Consider the following 14,300-nt stretch of genomic DNA (forward strand, 5'->3'; position numbering starts at 1 on the left):
GGTTGGTAAACTTTTTCTGTAAAGGGCTAGAGAAGAGACACTAGGCTTTGGGGGCTACACAGTCTCTGATTTAACTACTCAACTCTGCCACTGTAGCTTGAAAAAAGCTATAGATAATAAGTAAACAAACACAACTTATTCACAAAAACAGGCTTTGTGAATCTGGCCCACAAGCTATAGTTTGCTGGCCCCTGCTCTGTCCCTGAATTCCAGGTTCCCTCTAAGGTTCTCTCTGAAGTTCTTGGCTCTGCTTCCTTGAGATCCATTGTCTATGGGATCCGCTACTTCTGGGGCTTCAGTTACCAGATGCTGATGCTGGGAGCTCCTGCTAAAGGCTACTGGGCATCTGCACTCGATGGCTTCAGGTCAGGATGAATGCATCATACCCCACACAAAACACTCTCCTACTACCAAAACAGGCCTGCTCTCCAAATACCTACTTTCAGAGTGGCATAAACTGCCCCCGTGTTGAAAAATCTGGACATCCTTTGAGTCTTCTTTATTCATATCTAATGAAGTTCTGCCACATTTTTTTTGAGACAGGGTCTCACCCTGTCACCCAGGCTGGAGTGCAGTGGCGTGATCATGGCTCACTGCAGTCTTGGCATTGACCTCCCAGGCTCAGATCCTCCCACCTCAGCCTCGCAAGTAGCTGGGACTACAGGCACGTGCGATCACGTGCAGCTACTTTTTGTATTTTATTTTGGTAGAGACCGGGTTTTGTCATGTTGCTCAAGTTGGTCTCAAACTCCTGGCCTCAAGTGATCCACCTGCCTCTGCCACCCCAAGTGCTGGGATTACAGGCATGAGCCACTGCACCTGGCAGTTATTTCTTAATTATTCATTTAAACAATTTTTTGAGCTCCTATCATGGGCCAGGAATTGTGTTGAGAGCGTGGGGAAGGCGACAGTTAGGAACAAGACCTGGTCCTGGTCCTTAAAGAACATGTTCTAATGGAGACGGATGACGGAGCAGCAGCTACCACAGACTGGACAAAGCTCTAGGAAGGGCAAGCACAGGAACAACGGGAAAACATGACCTGGCCGCACACAGGAACCAGGGAAGGGGTTTCAGAGGAGGCAGAAGTCTAAGCTGACAGCTGGGCAGAAGTGAGCCAGCAAATGGAGTTGAGGATGAGCAGAGGCCCTGGGCAGACACGCAGCACATGCAAAAGACTGAAGCAAGACAGTGCAGGCACACAGAAAAAGTAGTGGGTGCAGGAGAGGACCAAGGAACTCCACGGGAGGTGGGGAGCATCAGGCAAGCAGGGCCAGAACGCCGAGAACCTAAAAGCCACACGGAGGAGAGCAAGTCTGGTCTTCAAGGCAACAGGGGAGCCACCCTGAGGGGTTTAAGCAGTGAAGGGACCTAATTGATATTTTGTTAAGACTCCTCTGGCCTGCATACAGAGCGGGTTCACAGGGGCTCAGAGTCGAGAGAGGGAGGACAAGCAGGAGGCCAGGGCACTGCTTCGGGCTGCAGAAGTGCTGGTCTCAGCGGGTCGACTTTCACCCGTCTGGGAGACAGAGTCACGTGCAGGGGTGTAGCAGGTGTGTGGATATGCTGGTCTGGAGCCCAGGGTCCAGTGCTCCAGCAGCCACAGCAGACAGGCAGAAACTGACACAAGAAGAGGGGAACTGTCCTAGGGCACAGGTGCAGGGTAGAAGACGTCTAAAAACCATCCTTCAGCCTTGAAGGGAGGAAATAGCAAGAGCCTGAGAACCAGAGACCACAGAGCAAAAGTAACCGAGTGTTCCCAGAAGGGAGTAGCCCGCAGTGACAGGGCAAGATACAGAAAGAAAAAGTATGTACTGCATTTATCAACGAGGAGAATGGTTTCAGCCAAAGAGGGTCACTGGCTTCCTTGGCAAGAACAGTGCCTATGGAGGAGGCATGGGAACGGGTCCTGATGTCCTGGGGAGTGAGTGGGAGGCAGACTAAGAGCTTCAGCTCTGGGGGAGGAGGAAAGGTGGCAACCCAGGGAAATTCCTGCAGGGCGGACAGGGAGTGCTTTTTGTTTTTCTTCTAATAGAAGAGAGGGGTGTTTGCCTTGGAAAATTGGAGGGATACCTTTTCCACTGAAAGGAAGAGAGAGGGAAAGGAGAACTATGGATCATGATGAGGACGAAGGTCTGGCAGCAGGAAGGAGAAGGTGCCTGTGTGCTGGCTTCTTCAGAAGCGCTCTGGCCTTGGCCCACTGTACCACGGGATGCCGCATGGGGTGGGCTCGGGCATCAGCTTGCCTGCACTGAACTCCTAGTGCCGTCACGGCATGTGCAGGAGACCTGGCTAAGTTATTTAACTTCTCCCTGCCTCAGTTTCATTATTTCCCATATGGCAAAAAGAAAAATAATATCTACCCTATAGGGCTGCTAAGATGGAAGGAGGCGTTCAGTCAGTACTCCCGACTTAAAATCTCACCATCCCGCCCTCTCTATGTCCATACAGCCATCATAACCCTGCATTACTGTGACAGTGACCAAGGCGGCTGATGTTTCTTAGCTCTTCCTGATTTAATTCAATCAATAACAAGACAACCTTCAGGCCTTCCCAGCTCAGGAATGTCTCCCTTTCACTTGATAAACTCAAAGCCTTCCACAAACTGGTCTCACACTCCGTAACAATTTTATACACACATATGTAAAAATACACCTCAAACTGCACACTCATCAGCATAGAAATCCGTGCTAGGCTGACATCTGCAGGCGCCACACCCTCCCACCCCTGGACCACGTGCAGGCTGTTCCCACTGACTGGAGTCACGTACTTTTCTGCCCTCTGAAGTTGTTTTTCATTTTTCAAGGTCACACCTCAAACCCTTCCTCTGGAGAGGAACCTTGTCCGATTTCTTCAGCACCCCCTGGCTTCTTCCGCACTGGGAGTCCCAGAGTTTTCCTTGGCTGTCTCAGGGGCCCTAGCGGGATTATGCATTTATTAAGGGTAGGCAGTCACACGTGCGCTGGCAATGAGCCACTTTTCTCCCCTAATCTCTGAATGAGGGGTCACCCAAGAGATGGACTCCAGCAGCAAATGTCAAGATTTCCCCCTAAAAGGGGATGTTAATAGCATCACTTCGACAATAACTCAAAATTTAACTATCAAATTTACATTTAAAGAAACTTGCAGGCCGGGCACGGTGGCTCACGCCTGCAATCCCAGCACTTTGGGAGGCCGAGGCAGGCGGATCACTTGAGGTCAGGAGTTCAAGACCAGCCTGGCCAACAGGGTGAAACCCCATTTCTACTAAAAATATAAAAATTAACCAGACGTGGTGGCACGTTTTGGTAATCCCAGCCACTTGGGAGGCTGAGGCAGGAGGATCACTTGAACCCGGGAGGCAGAGGTGGCAGTGAGCCAAGATTGCGCCACTGCACTCCAGCCTGGGCAAGAGAGTGAGACTGTCTCAAAAAGAAAGAAACAAAAGAAAAAAGAAAAAGAAAAAAAGAAACTTGCTTTGCTCTGCATCTCATAAAAACTCCTTAACAAGTCTAAAGTAAAAAGTGTATATATATCCTGGTATCAAAAATAAATAGGCAGGGGCTGGGTGTGGTGTCTCACGTCTGCAGTCCCAGCACTTTGGGAGGCCGAGGAACGCAGACTGCTTGAGGTCAGGAGTTCGAGAACAGCCTGGCCAACATGGTGAAACCCCGTCTCTACTAAAACAAATACAAAAATTAGTCAGGCGTGGTGGTGTAGCTATAGTCCCAGCTACTCGGTAGGCTAAGGCAGGGGAATTGCTTGAACCTGGAAGGGAGAGGCTGCAGCAAGCTGAGATCGTGCCGCTGCACTCCAGCCTGGGCGACAGAGCAAGACTCCATTTCAAAAAAACAAACAAAAAAAAACCCCAAATAAATAAATAAATAGGCAGGGTGTGGTGGCACACACTTGTAATCCCAGCACTTTGGGAGGCCAAGATGGGCTTGAGCCCAGGAGTCCAAGGCCAGCCTGGGCAACATGGTGAAACTCAGTTTCTATTTAAAAAAAAAAAAAAAAATTAAAATACATAAATAAAATGAAAATAAATGATTACATCTTGGACAAGTAGTTGGTAACTTTGGTGGAAAGTTTTCTTTTCCAATAATTCCTCTACCACATTACACATATATTCTGGGAGGACATTTGCTATGTGGGCTACAGATGACATCTTTTCTTTTCTTTTTTTTTTTTTTTTTTTTGAGACAGAGTCTTGCTCTGTTGCACTGGCTGGAGTGAAGTGGCATGGTATCAGCTCACTGCAACCTCCGCCTCCTGGGTTCAAGCAATTCTCTTGCCTCAGCCTCCTGAGTAGCTGGGATTACAGGTTCCCGCCACCACGCCCAGCTACTTTTTGTACTTTTAGTAGAGATGGGATTTCACTATGTTGGCCAGGCTGGTCTTGAACTCCTGACCTCAGGTGATCCACCTGCCTCAACCTCCCAAAGTGCTGGGATTACAGGCATGAGCCACCATGCCCGGCTGACATCTTTTCTTAAAACAGGAGCCTTGGGGTTTTCCTACTGATGCATCATTTCTTAGAACTATTTTAGATCTCCGAAGTTGTGAATCAGTGAGACTTTAAATTTAAGCAATGTAGAGTCACTTATAATATTTACTTTTTCAAGGAAGATTTTACCCCTCTCTAATGACACAGGGAGATGAGTTTATGTTGATGGCCTGTGAGACCTCAGAATTAAATTCTGCTCTAAACAAACAAAAAGGACTATTCACATATTTCCAGAGAAGGGCCACGGCATGGTGGGAATGTGCAGCTGGCTCCTGCACCATTATACACAACGGGCCTCTCCATGTGCTGCAGCCACACAGCTCATGGAGGTAAACACCGCAGCCTTCTGAAAGGGCATGCTGCTGCCCAAAGGGGGCCATTAAAAAACTGAGAAAATTCAAGTGAAACAGTGTCAAAATTCAATGGTTTTCAGAGAGTCCTTCTCTAGTCCAGTGGCTGGACTTGAACATATCTAAGATCCAATTTTCCTGTGCAAACAGGAGTACTTATTCATGGCCAATGTAGTTGCTAACAGTACAGCTGGAGGTTGACCATTTACAGCTTTGCTTTCCCTTGCTGAGTGAGGGTGACTTGGGGAAAACGATCTGAGGGCCCCAGTGGTTGAGTAGCGGGTACAGAGGCTTTGTGGTTCTAGGGTTTAAGGAGCTGACCACAAAGAGAACAGGCAATTCCTGGCAGTGGAACCAATTTTCCTTAGAATAAGAGAAGTAAAAAAAAATCTACCAATGGGTTATGATTGGGAGACTGAATAAATTTGTGTTTATTCTCCATGTTAACACAAAGATAAGCTTGTCACGGGCACCCTTCAATCTAGGACTTCCCTTTCTAAGGCAAGTGCAAAGCATCAAAGTAAAATAATTACCTTCTCTGGCCAGATTCCCAGGTGGAAGTAAAGCCTGGCTTGGAGGAGGAGAAGCTGCACCTGGTCCGGGTACATTGCCAGATAGAGATCCAGCGAGTCTCTCAGGAGCTGGTATGACTGGTCGATGCCTTCCCTAGCAGAGGAAAAACAATCTTTGTCTCATCCTGCTTGTTTTTTCAGCAAAGACTCTCTTTTTCAAGGCCCAGGTTTTAAATATAATTGACACAAATCCCAAACGTTTTCTGATTCTGGTATTTCTTCTCAGCTCAACAAAGAGATACGATGCTCTTAAGAAAAAAAAAATACACAATAAATATAAATCTTGTGCCCTACTTTGGTGATGGGTACTAAATTAAAATCAGAAGCATTTTTACTAAGCAGTCACTGCAATAACACTGTACATAATTAAAAATGAATTCTGAAGGCCGGGCGCAGTGGCTCATGCCTGTAATCCCAGCACTTTGGGAGGCCAAGGCGGGCGGATCACCTGAGGTCGGGGGTTCGAGACCAGCCTGACCAACATTGAGAAACCCCCGTCTCTACTAAAAATACAAAAATTAGCTGGGCGTGGTGGCGCATGCCTGTAATCCCAGCTACTCAGGAAGCGGAGGCAGGAGAATCGCTTGAATCCAGGAGACAGAGGTTGTGGTGAACTGAGATCACGCCATTGCACTCCAGTCTGGGCAACAAGAGCGAAACTCTGTCTCAAAAAAAAAAAAAAAAAAAAAAGAATTCTGAGTAGGCGGAGCACAGAGGATATTTTTGGCCAGTGAAACTACTCTGTGTGATACTATAAAGGGGGACACATGTCATTATGTGTTTGTGCAAACACACAGAATATATGACACCAAGAGTGAACCCTCAGTGATAATGATGTGTCAGTGCAGGTTCACTGGCTGCAACAAATGCACTGCTCTGGTGAGGATGTTGACAGTGAGGGAGGCTGTGCATGTGTAGGGCAGGGAGGATATGGGAACTCTTTGTACTTTCTGCTCAATTTTGCAGTTAGCCTAAAACTGCTCTAAAAAATAGTCTATTAAAAAAAAGAATTCTGTCATTAGACATAAAACTATTACTATAATATACAGTCTACAACTTTCTACTTTCCCTATATGACAAATTTTCTTGGACTTAGAAACAAGACAGTTTCATATTTTTGTTTTCTTATCTAATGATAGGAAGGTATAAATTAAAAGACGGCAAAGCATTTGGATATGAGAAGATCTTGCCCTTGAAAAATATCTTTCCTAGTCTAAGATATTCTTGTTACTGAAGAATGTTTTCAGTACTCGCAAAGAGAAGTTCTTAGGGTCTACTGCAAAGATCTCAAAGAAAAGTCACTTGGCACATCTCAAACACAATTCAAGCCTCTAAAGACATGTGCTCTGCAGAAGTACTAGAAAACCAAGAAAACCTTACCGCTTCCCCAGGCTTAACAGGTTTCCCACCATTCTCTGTAACACCTTCTTGACATTGACCACCCCATACAGTGCTGCAGTCACGTGCTGGCCGATCAAGTACTCGCATTCTTTCACTGTCAGCTGCTTGCCTTTCCCAAAAGCATCTATGTAGATGTAGTCAAAGATGTCCAGGGTCGCCCTATCCAAAGAGCCAAATATCAGATGAGAGCTGAACAACTCATTATTTTAAGTCTCCACAGTAAGTAGCTCAAATCATGGGCTGAAGGTTGAGACCATAACATTTCTACTTACAATATGAAGGTCTTGTCCAAGTTTAAAATCTGACCCCTTTGTGCAAGCTCTGCTAAGACCACAGCACACTGACATTTAAGAAACAGCACCAATGTATGTCATCTAATAGCGTTCTTTAGGAAGACTAAAACTCACTGCCAGGAGTATCTACAAGTTCAGCTAAGATAAAGATTTATGGAATGCCTGAGGCAGTCTGTTAACTCCATAGATTAGCAGCAGGTAACCGTCTGTGGATCCTGGGCCCTGGATGATCTGAAGAAAGTTACAGAACCTCAGCCGGGCGCGGTGGCTCACACCTGTAATCCCAGCACTTTGGGAGGCCGAGGCAGGTGGATCACAAGGTCAGCAGATTGTGACTAACATCCTGGCTAACACGGTGAAACCCTGTCTCTACTAAAAATACAAAAAAATTGGCCAGGTGTGGTAGCACGCACCTGTAGTCCCAGCTACTCGGGAGGCTGAGGCAGAAGAATGGTGTGAACCCGGGAGGTGGAGCTTGCAGTTAGCCAAGATCACGCTACTGCACTGCACTCCAGCCTGGGCGACAGAAAAAGACTCTGTCTCAAAAAAAAAAAAAAGTTACAGCACCTCACACCAGAAGGATTCGGCCATCAGTTCTGCTGACATGCTGAGGTGGTCAGAGACCTGCTGAGCCCATCACAGCCTTGGGCTGGGAACCCTGTGCTAGAGCACAGAGAGCTGTGCCCCTGGCCTTGATCACACAGCTCTTCTTGCAGCTCTTCTGCTTTCTGTGACCTGCACTCGAACTGCACTAGTATGCTGGGGCTGGCCCTCGCTGAGCACAATGCTGAGCAGTGGTCACATGATGCAAGCTCTCACTGAACTGCCAGGCCCATTCTCTGTGAGGACTCATGGAATCCTCATGGAGGATTCAGGTGACTCTGTTTCAGGGATATTAGTGTTTCCTATGAGCTATTGTTTCATCTTATATCTGAAGCCCACTACAAATCGTAGCATATTCCTCTCTTTGGTTGCTAAAAAAGTCCAATTGAATTTCTTCCTTGAGTCATATTTATAACCTACCCTTAGCAAGGATATGGCTGGGTGCGGTGGCTAACGCCTGTAATCCCAGCACTTTGGGAGGCCGAGGCAGGCAGATCACGAGGTCAAGAGATCGAGACCATCCTGGCCAACATTGTGAAACCCTGTCTTTACTAAAAATACAAAAATTAGCTGGGCGTGGTGGTGCATGCCTGAAATCCCAGCTACTCGGGAGGCTGAGGCAGGAGAATCGCTTGAACCCAGGAGGCGGAGGTTGCAGTGAGCCAAGATCGCACCACTGCCCTCCAGCCTGGGTGACAAAGTGAGACTCCATCTCAAAAAAATAAAAAAAATAAAATAAATAAACCTATGAGGAAAGTACGAAAAAAAATAAGAATTACATAAATGTTCTAGAAACAAGGCACTCTTAAACTCTTTTTATGAGGCTAGAACTTCCTAAGGACAAATGTACAAAAATTTCTAGGCCAAGATCATTTATGAGCTATCATAAATGCAAAAATCCTGGATAAAACATGAGTAAATCAAATGCAGCAATGTATTTTACAAATAAGTGATTAAGTTAGATGTGCTGCAACAATGGAAGGAGAGTTGAACATGAAAAAATCTATTTTGTAACAGATGCTAAGGAGATTGTGGAGAAAAAGGAATGCTTATACACTGTTAGTGGGAGTGTAAATTAGTTCAACCATTGTGGAAGAGAGTGTGGTGATTCCTTAAAGGCCTGAAGACAGCTAAACCATTTGACCCAGCAATCCCATTACTGCGTATATACCCAAAGGAATATAAGTCATTCTATTATAAAGTCACATGCACACATATGTTCACTGCAGCACTATTCACAATAGCAAAGACCTGGAATCAACCTAAATGCCCATCAGTGATAGACTGGATAAAGAAAATATGACACATATACACTATGGAATACTATGTAGCCACAAAAAAGAACAAGATTATGTCCTTTGCAGGGATATGGATGGAGCTAGAGCCATCATCCTTAGCAAACTAACAAAGGAACAGAAAACCAAATACTGCATGCTCTCACTTATAAGTGGGAACTATGTGATGAGAACACATGGACCCAGAGTGGAACAATACACACTGGGGCCTATCAGAGGGTGGGCGGTGGGAGAGGGTAAGGAAAAATAACTAATGGGCACTAGGCTTAATACCTGCATGAAATAATCTGCACAACAAACCCCCATAACACAAGTTTACCTATGTAACAAACTTGCACATGTACACCTGAACTTAAAAGTTAAAAAAAGAAATTCTATTACAACAAAAAAAAATTTCTAAACATATGGACTAAAAGAGAAAAACCTTATCATATGAGTAGACACAGAAAAAGAATTTTGAAAAAAAAAATCAAATGCCTAGCTATTAATAAAACTTAGCAAAGTAGGAATTTAGATGGTAGCTTTCATAATCCCTAACTGCTCCCAACAGCATGCCTGATGGTGAATTTTGGTTTTCTTTTTCTGAGACAGGGTCTTGCTATGTTGCCCAAGCTGGCCTTGAACTACTGGGCTCAATCAATCCTCCCACCTCAGCCTTCCAAGCAACTGGGACTACAGGCGTGCGTCACCGTGCCTGGCTTTGAAATTTTAAAAGCATTCCATTTAAAGTCATACCCAAGGCAAGAGTCCCTGCTATCTTTGTTTTTATTTAACTTTGTACAAAAAGATCTAACCAGCAGAGTAATGCAAGAGAAAGAAACAAATATATATAGTTACAAAAAAGAAGAAACCAAATTGTCACTATTCACAGATACTATGATTATCCACAGAGAAAAGCCAGGAATGGACAAATTATTAGCACTAACGATTTATTCAGCCAAGGCACTGAAGATCAAAACTGTATCTAGATAGCAACCACATCTCTGTATATCATTAATACTTAAAAAAATGTAATCTTAAAAATTACCATTTATAACTGAAAAAAAAAAAAAAAGGAAGGTACCTAAGAATAAATCTAACAAGATGTTGGCTTGATGAAGAAAAAGATAACATCTTTTTAAGGCCAGTAATGACAACCTAAACAGAGTGGTCCATGTTCACAGAAAGACTGATAGTGAGACATTGGCAATGTCCCCCTATTAATCTAGAACTCCAATTCAAAGTAATCCCTGGCTCCAATCAACAGACACATAGGGTTTCCAAAGAACCTGACAAAACTGATTCTAAATCTATACAGAGAGCAAAAGCTAAAAACAGCCAAGGCAATTTTGAAGAACTAGCTGGAGTTTCATCCTACCAGATATCAGGGATAATTATAAAGTTACAGTGCTTAAGAAAATATGGTCTTGGTACGGGGACAGAGAAAAGTGGCCAAAGGCAGAGAGAAGAGAAAAGGACAGAAAGGGCCATAGCCCAGCAGCTCCTGCCTTGTCCCTGAGGGCTGAGTCCCTTATGGGGCTCAGTGCTTGTTTCTGTCACGTGTCTAGGGGGTATTAAATTATTTCATTGTTCATTTGCATTATAGTATATGTCCACTGTAGCACAAGAAGGAAAAATGATGTTAACTGCATACAATCCTACCCTGTAGTAAGTTATCATGGCAAATGACATGGTAATTGGTGTTTTAAATGTTTTATAGTGTACAGAAATCTTTGGTGGATTATTACATAGGCATTTAAGAATATTTTGGAGATACTTGGGGAGATTGGTTGGGTTATTTGGGGAGAGGTAATGGGATGAAAAATCATTTTTCCCACTTAAAATAATGGAAATTGGGTCCCCACTATCCAAAAATTAAACCATGCAGTACATCCTCAGAAACACATATCTGGAACACAAGGGAAGCCTGTATGGGTATTTAAGGCAACACACAGAAGTAATGAACCATCAACATTTGCATGGAAATAAACACAGCCAGGCGCGGTGGCTCACACCTGTAATCCCAGCACCTTGGGAGGCTGAGGCAGGCGGATCACTTGAACTCAGGCGTTCAAGACTAGCCTGGGCAACATGGCGAGACCCCGTCTCTACAAAAAAATTAGCCAGGTGGTGGTGGTACATGCCTGTGGTCCCAGCTACTAGGGAGGCTGGGGTGGGAGGATGGCTTGAGTCCAGGAGATGGAGGGTGCAGTAAGCCAAGATTGCGCCAATGCACCCCAGCCTGGGTGGCACAGCCAGACCTTGTCTCAAAAAAAAAAAAAAAAAAAAGAAATAACAAACACTTTCAAACTGGTGGTTAGCTCTGGAGAGGAGAAAGGGATAAGGAAGAGTACCTGGGAGGCTTCAACTAAATATGTAATGTTTTATTTCTTAAACTAAGAGGTAGGAACAGAGACCAATTGTACTTTTTTGCTATGTCACATCAGAAACTCTCCTGGGTATATAATATACTGAGTGAGCTCATTTAATCTTCCAAGCTGCTTTATAAAAAACATTAATCCATTTTACCAAGGAAGAAACAGGCCTCCTCAGAGGAAGGCAAAGTTTGAACCTAGTTTGACTATAAAGCTCTGGTACTTTCTATCACACAATTCATCATTAAAGGGTATCAGAGTTAATCATTAAGACAGAGTTTCAAAGATCAGGACATAGGTAAATAACTTTTTTCTTTTTCCCCTAAATTGTAGATTTAATGAGAATATATTTCTACCTGTTGAACTATTTCTTTCATAAAAGCTAGACTATAACTGAAAATGAGCTTTTTGCCCAAAAGAGCACTAGGTTTAAAAAAGAACAAAACAGAACTCAGGAACCAGGTCTCTAAAATTCTCATCAGTCACCAACCTTGCCTGAAGGGGAACGTGGCCACCCTGTTCAATCTCCCCTGCTTTCTTTCCCTCCCTTCCTCTCTTCCTCTCCCACTCATGTGGGACAAAGGGGGAGATTTTACGGAAGAATAAAAAGAAATAATTTCTTTAAGAACTCTTTGATCTGATCTGCTTTGGAACAAAGGGACTCTGAGAACCACAGAAGACCCTGAAATCAGAGTCTTATTTTTTAAAATTAAACTTTTTGAGATAAATGTAGATTCACACATGCAGTTTTAAGAAATACAGAAAGATCCAGAGTACCCTTTTCCCAGTCTCCCCTGATGGTACCATCTTAACTGTTATAGTATAATGACACAACCAGAATACTGACACTGATACAGTCAGGAAACAAAACAGTTCCATCACCACCCTAGTCCTATTTTTAACCTGTGTGGTAACACCCAACTTGATGATGAAAATCAGACTGCCTCTCAGCACAGAGGGACCAAATCTTCAGGACCACAGATAATGTGTCACGGATGCTCACCCTTCTGCGCCTTGGCACCACCTTAATAAGAAGTGACTTGGGAAGTTGACAGGCTCCAGTGGGACTCCCAACTGCCGAGCAATTGTCAAATAGAGCAGAGACATGCTGATTGGGATTCCTGTTCTGCGAATCAAAACCTAAAGCAGAAAAAATGCTTTTATTTCACTGGGATGAACTATACGTTCTCATTCTTTCAATAAACATTCTCATTAGGCACCTATTGTGCATTGGGCATGATGCTCATTTGTGAGGCTTAAGTGAGTATTTCACTTATTTAGGTCAGGGGTGGGTAAACTATGGTCCATGGCAATTCCAGTCCACGGGCTATTTTTGTACAGCCTGTGTAAGAAGTAGTTTTATGTTTTTTAATGTTTGAAAAAATAGTTAATACTATTCAAAGACATATAGTAACATGAAATTCAATGTCCATATATACAGTTTTGTTGGACACAGCCACGCTCAGTTGTTTTTATATTATCTGTGCCTCCTTTTACACCACAGTGGCAGAACTTGGTGGTTAACAACAGAGACTACATGGCCCTCAATGCTGAAATAATTTTTTTTTTTTGAGATGGAGTCCCGCTCTGTTGCCCAGACTGGAGTGCGATGGCGCAATCTTGGCTCACTGCAACCTTTCGGGTTCAAGCAATTCTCTTGCCTCAGCCTCCCGAATAGCTCGGATTACAGGCAACCGCCACCATGCCTGGCTAATTTTTTTGTATTTTTAGTAGAAACAGGGTTTCGCCATGTTGGCCAGGCTGGTCTCGAACTCCTGACCTCAGGTGATCCGCCCACCTCGGCCTCCCAAACTGCTGGGATTACAATGTGAGCCACCATGCCTGGCCAAAGCTGAAATAATTTACTGCCTGGCCTTTTACAGGAAAAGTTGGTCAAGCCCTGATTTAGGCCCTCCTTCGTCCAGAAAGTATTTAAGACTGTTCCAAGGAAAAGTGTGTACGATATAACAAAATAAAATGAAAGTAGCAGACAGGGCAACAAACTAAATATGAAAATGGAACTAGGCAGAAAGCAAATAAAAAATAAATATAACAGATGCAAACTTGACACAGCTGGGCCACAGGTTCTCCCAAATGGCTAGAGGCCAGTGCAAAGAGGACCCTGATTAGTTTCACAGTTTAGTGTTCACGAGATACAAACTGACCAAACAGAGTCACAGAAATATCTATTTTTAGTCAAAAATTTATCTCAAGGGTTTGCATATAGAGGATACTCCATGAGGAAACAGATAAACTCCACAACAATATCCTTACAGCAGAAGGAAAAATAAGTTTCATCGAGCACTCAGAGACGGAAGGCATAGTACTGACCTTCAAGAACGTACGCTCCATCAGAGAGAAGCTTAAAAAAATACATATAGGATGGGCACAGTGGCTCACACCTATAATCCCAGCGCTTTGGGAGGCCAAGGCAGGAGGATCACTTGAGGCCAGGAGTTTGAGACCAGGCTGGGCAACATAGCAAGACCTCATTTCTACAAAAAATAAAAAATTAGCCGGGTGTGGTGGCATGTAGTCCTAGCTACTCAGGAGGGTGCGGCGGCAGGATCGCTTGAGCCCAGGAGTTTGAGGTTGCAGTAAGCTATGATCACGCCACTGCATTCCAGCCTGAGCAACAGAGCGAGACCCTGTCTCTAAAAACAGAAAAAAAAGTTACTATACCTATATTACTATACCCATATATTACTGTACCTATATTTACCTGATGCATATATAAGTTGAGGGCATTATAGTAATCCATTCGATTCCCCTTGAACTTCAGTTGGTCGTAAAGGACATAGTTCATGGCATCCAGCACCTGGCTCTGGAGTTCTATTTCCATTATCATGGATGATTCACCTGAAACACAGAGATCTACTCTGGGACCCAAGCACAAAAAAGGCTGTGACAGGTGCCCCAAACAACTCACAACATGAAGACATTGGCAA

At 44.2% G+C, this 14,300-nt stretch overlaps 1 protein-coding gene across 2 annotated transcripts in view; it reads right to left on the minus strand.

Annotated features, from left to right (window-relative positions):
- FBXO21 (F-box protein 21) overlaps positions 1-14,300 on the minus strand; it is a 48,214-nt gene that overhangs the window by 16,610 nt on the left and 17,304 nt on the right. For both annotated transcript variants that reach the window (XM_001156074.7, XM_001155956.7), the window contains exons 6-9: positions 14,075-14,211; positions 12,356-12,492; positions 6,787-6,966; positions 5,368-5,500 (exon numbers count right to left, since the gene is read on the minus strand). In XM_001156074.7, the coding sequence (XP_001156074.1) occupies positions 5,368-5,500; positions 6,787-6,966; positions 12,356-12,492; positions 14,075-14,211 (587 nt within the window). The remainder of the gene's footprint in view (positions 1-5,367; positions 5,501-6,786; positions 6,967-12,355; positions 12,493-14,074; positions 14,212-14,300) is intronic.

The sequence above is a fragment of the Pan troglodytes genome, chromosome 10 (genome assembly GCF_028858775.2).
Source record: "Pan troglodytes isolate AG18354 chromosome 10, NHGRI_mPanTro3-v2.0_pri, whole genome shotgun sequence".
NCBI lineage: Eukaryota > Metazoa > Chordata > Mammalia > Primates > Hominidae > Pan > Pan troglodytes.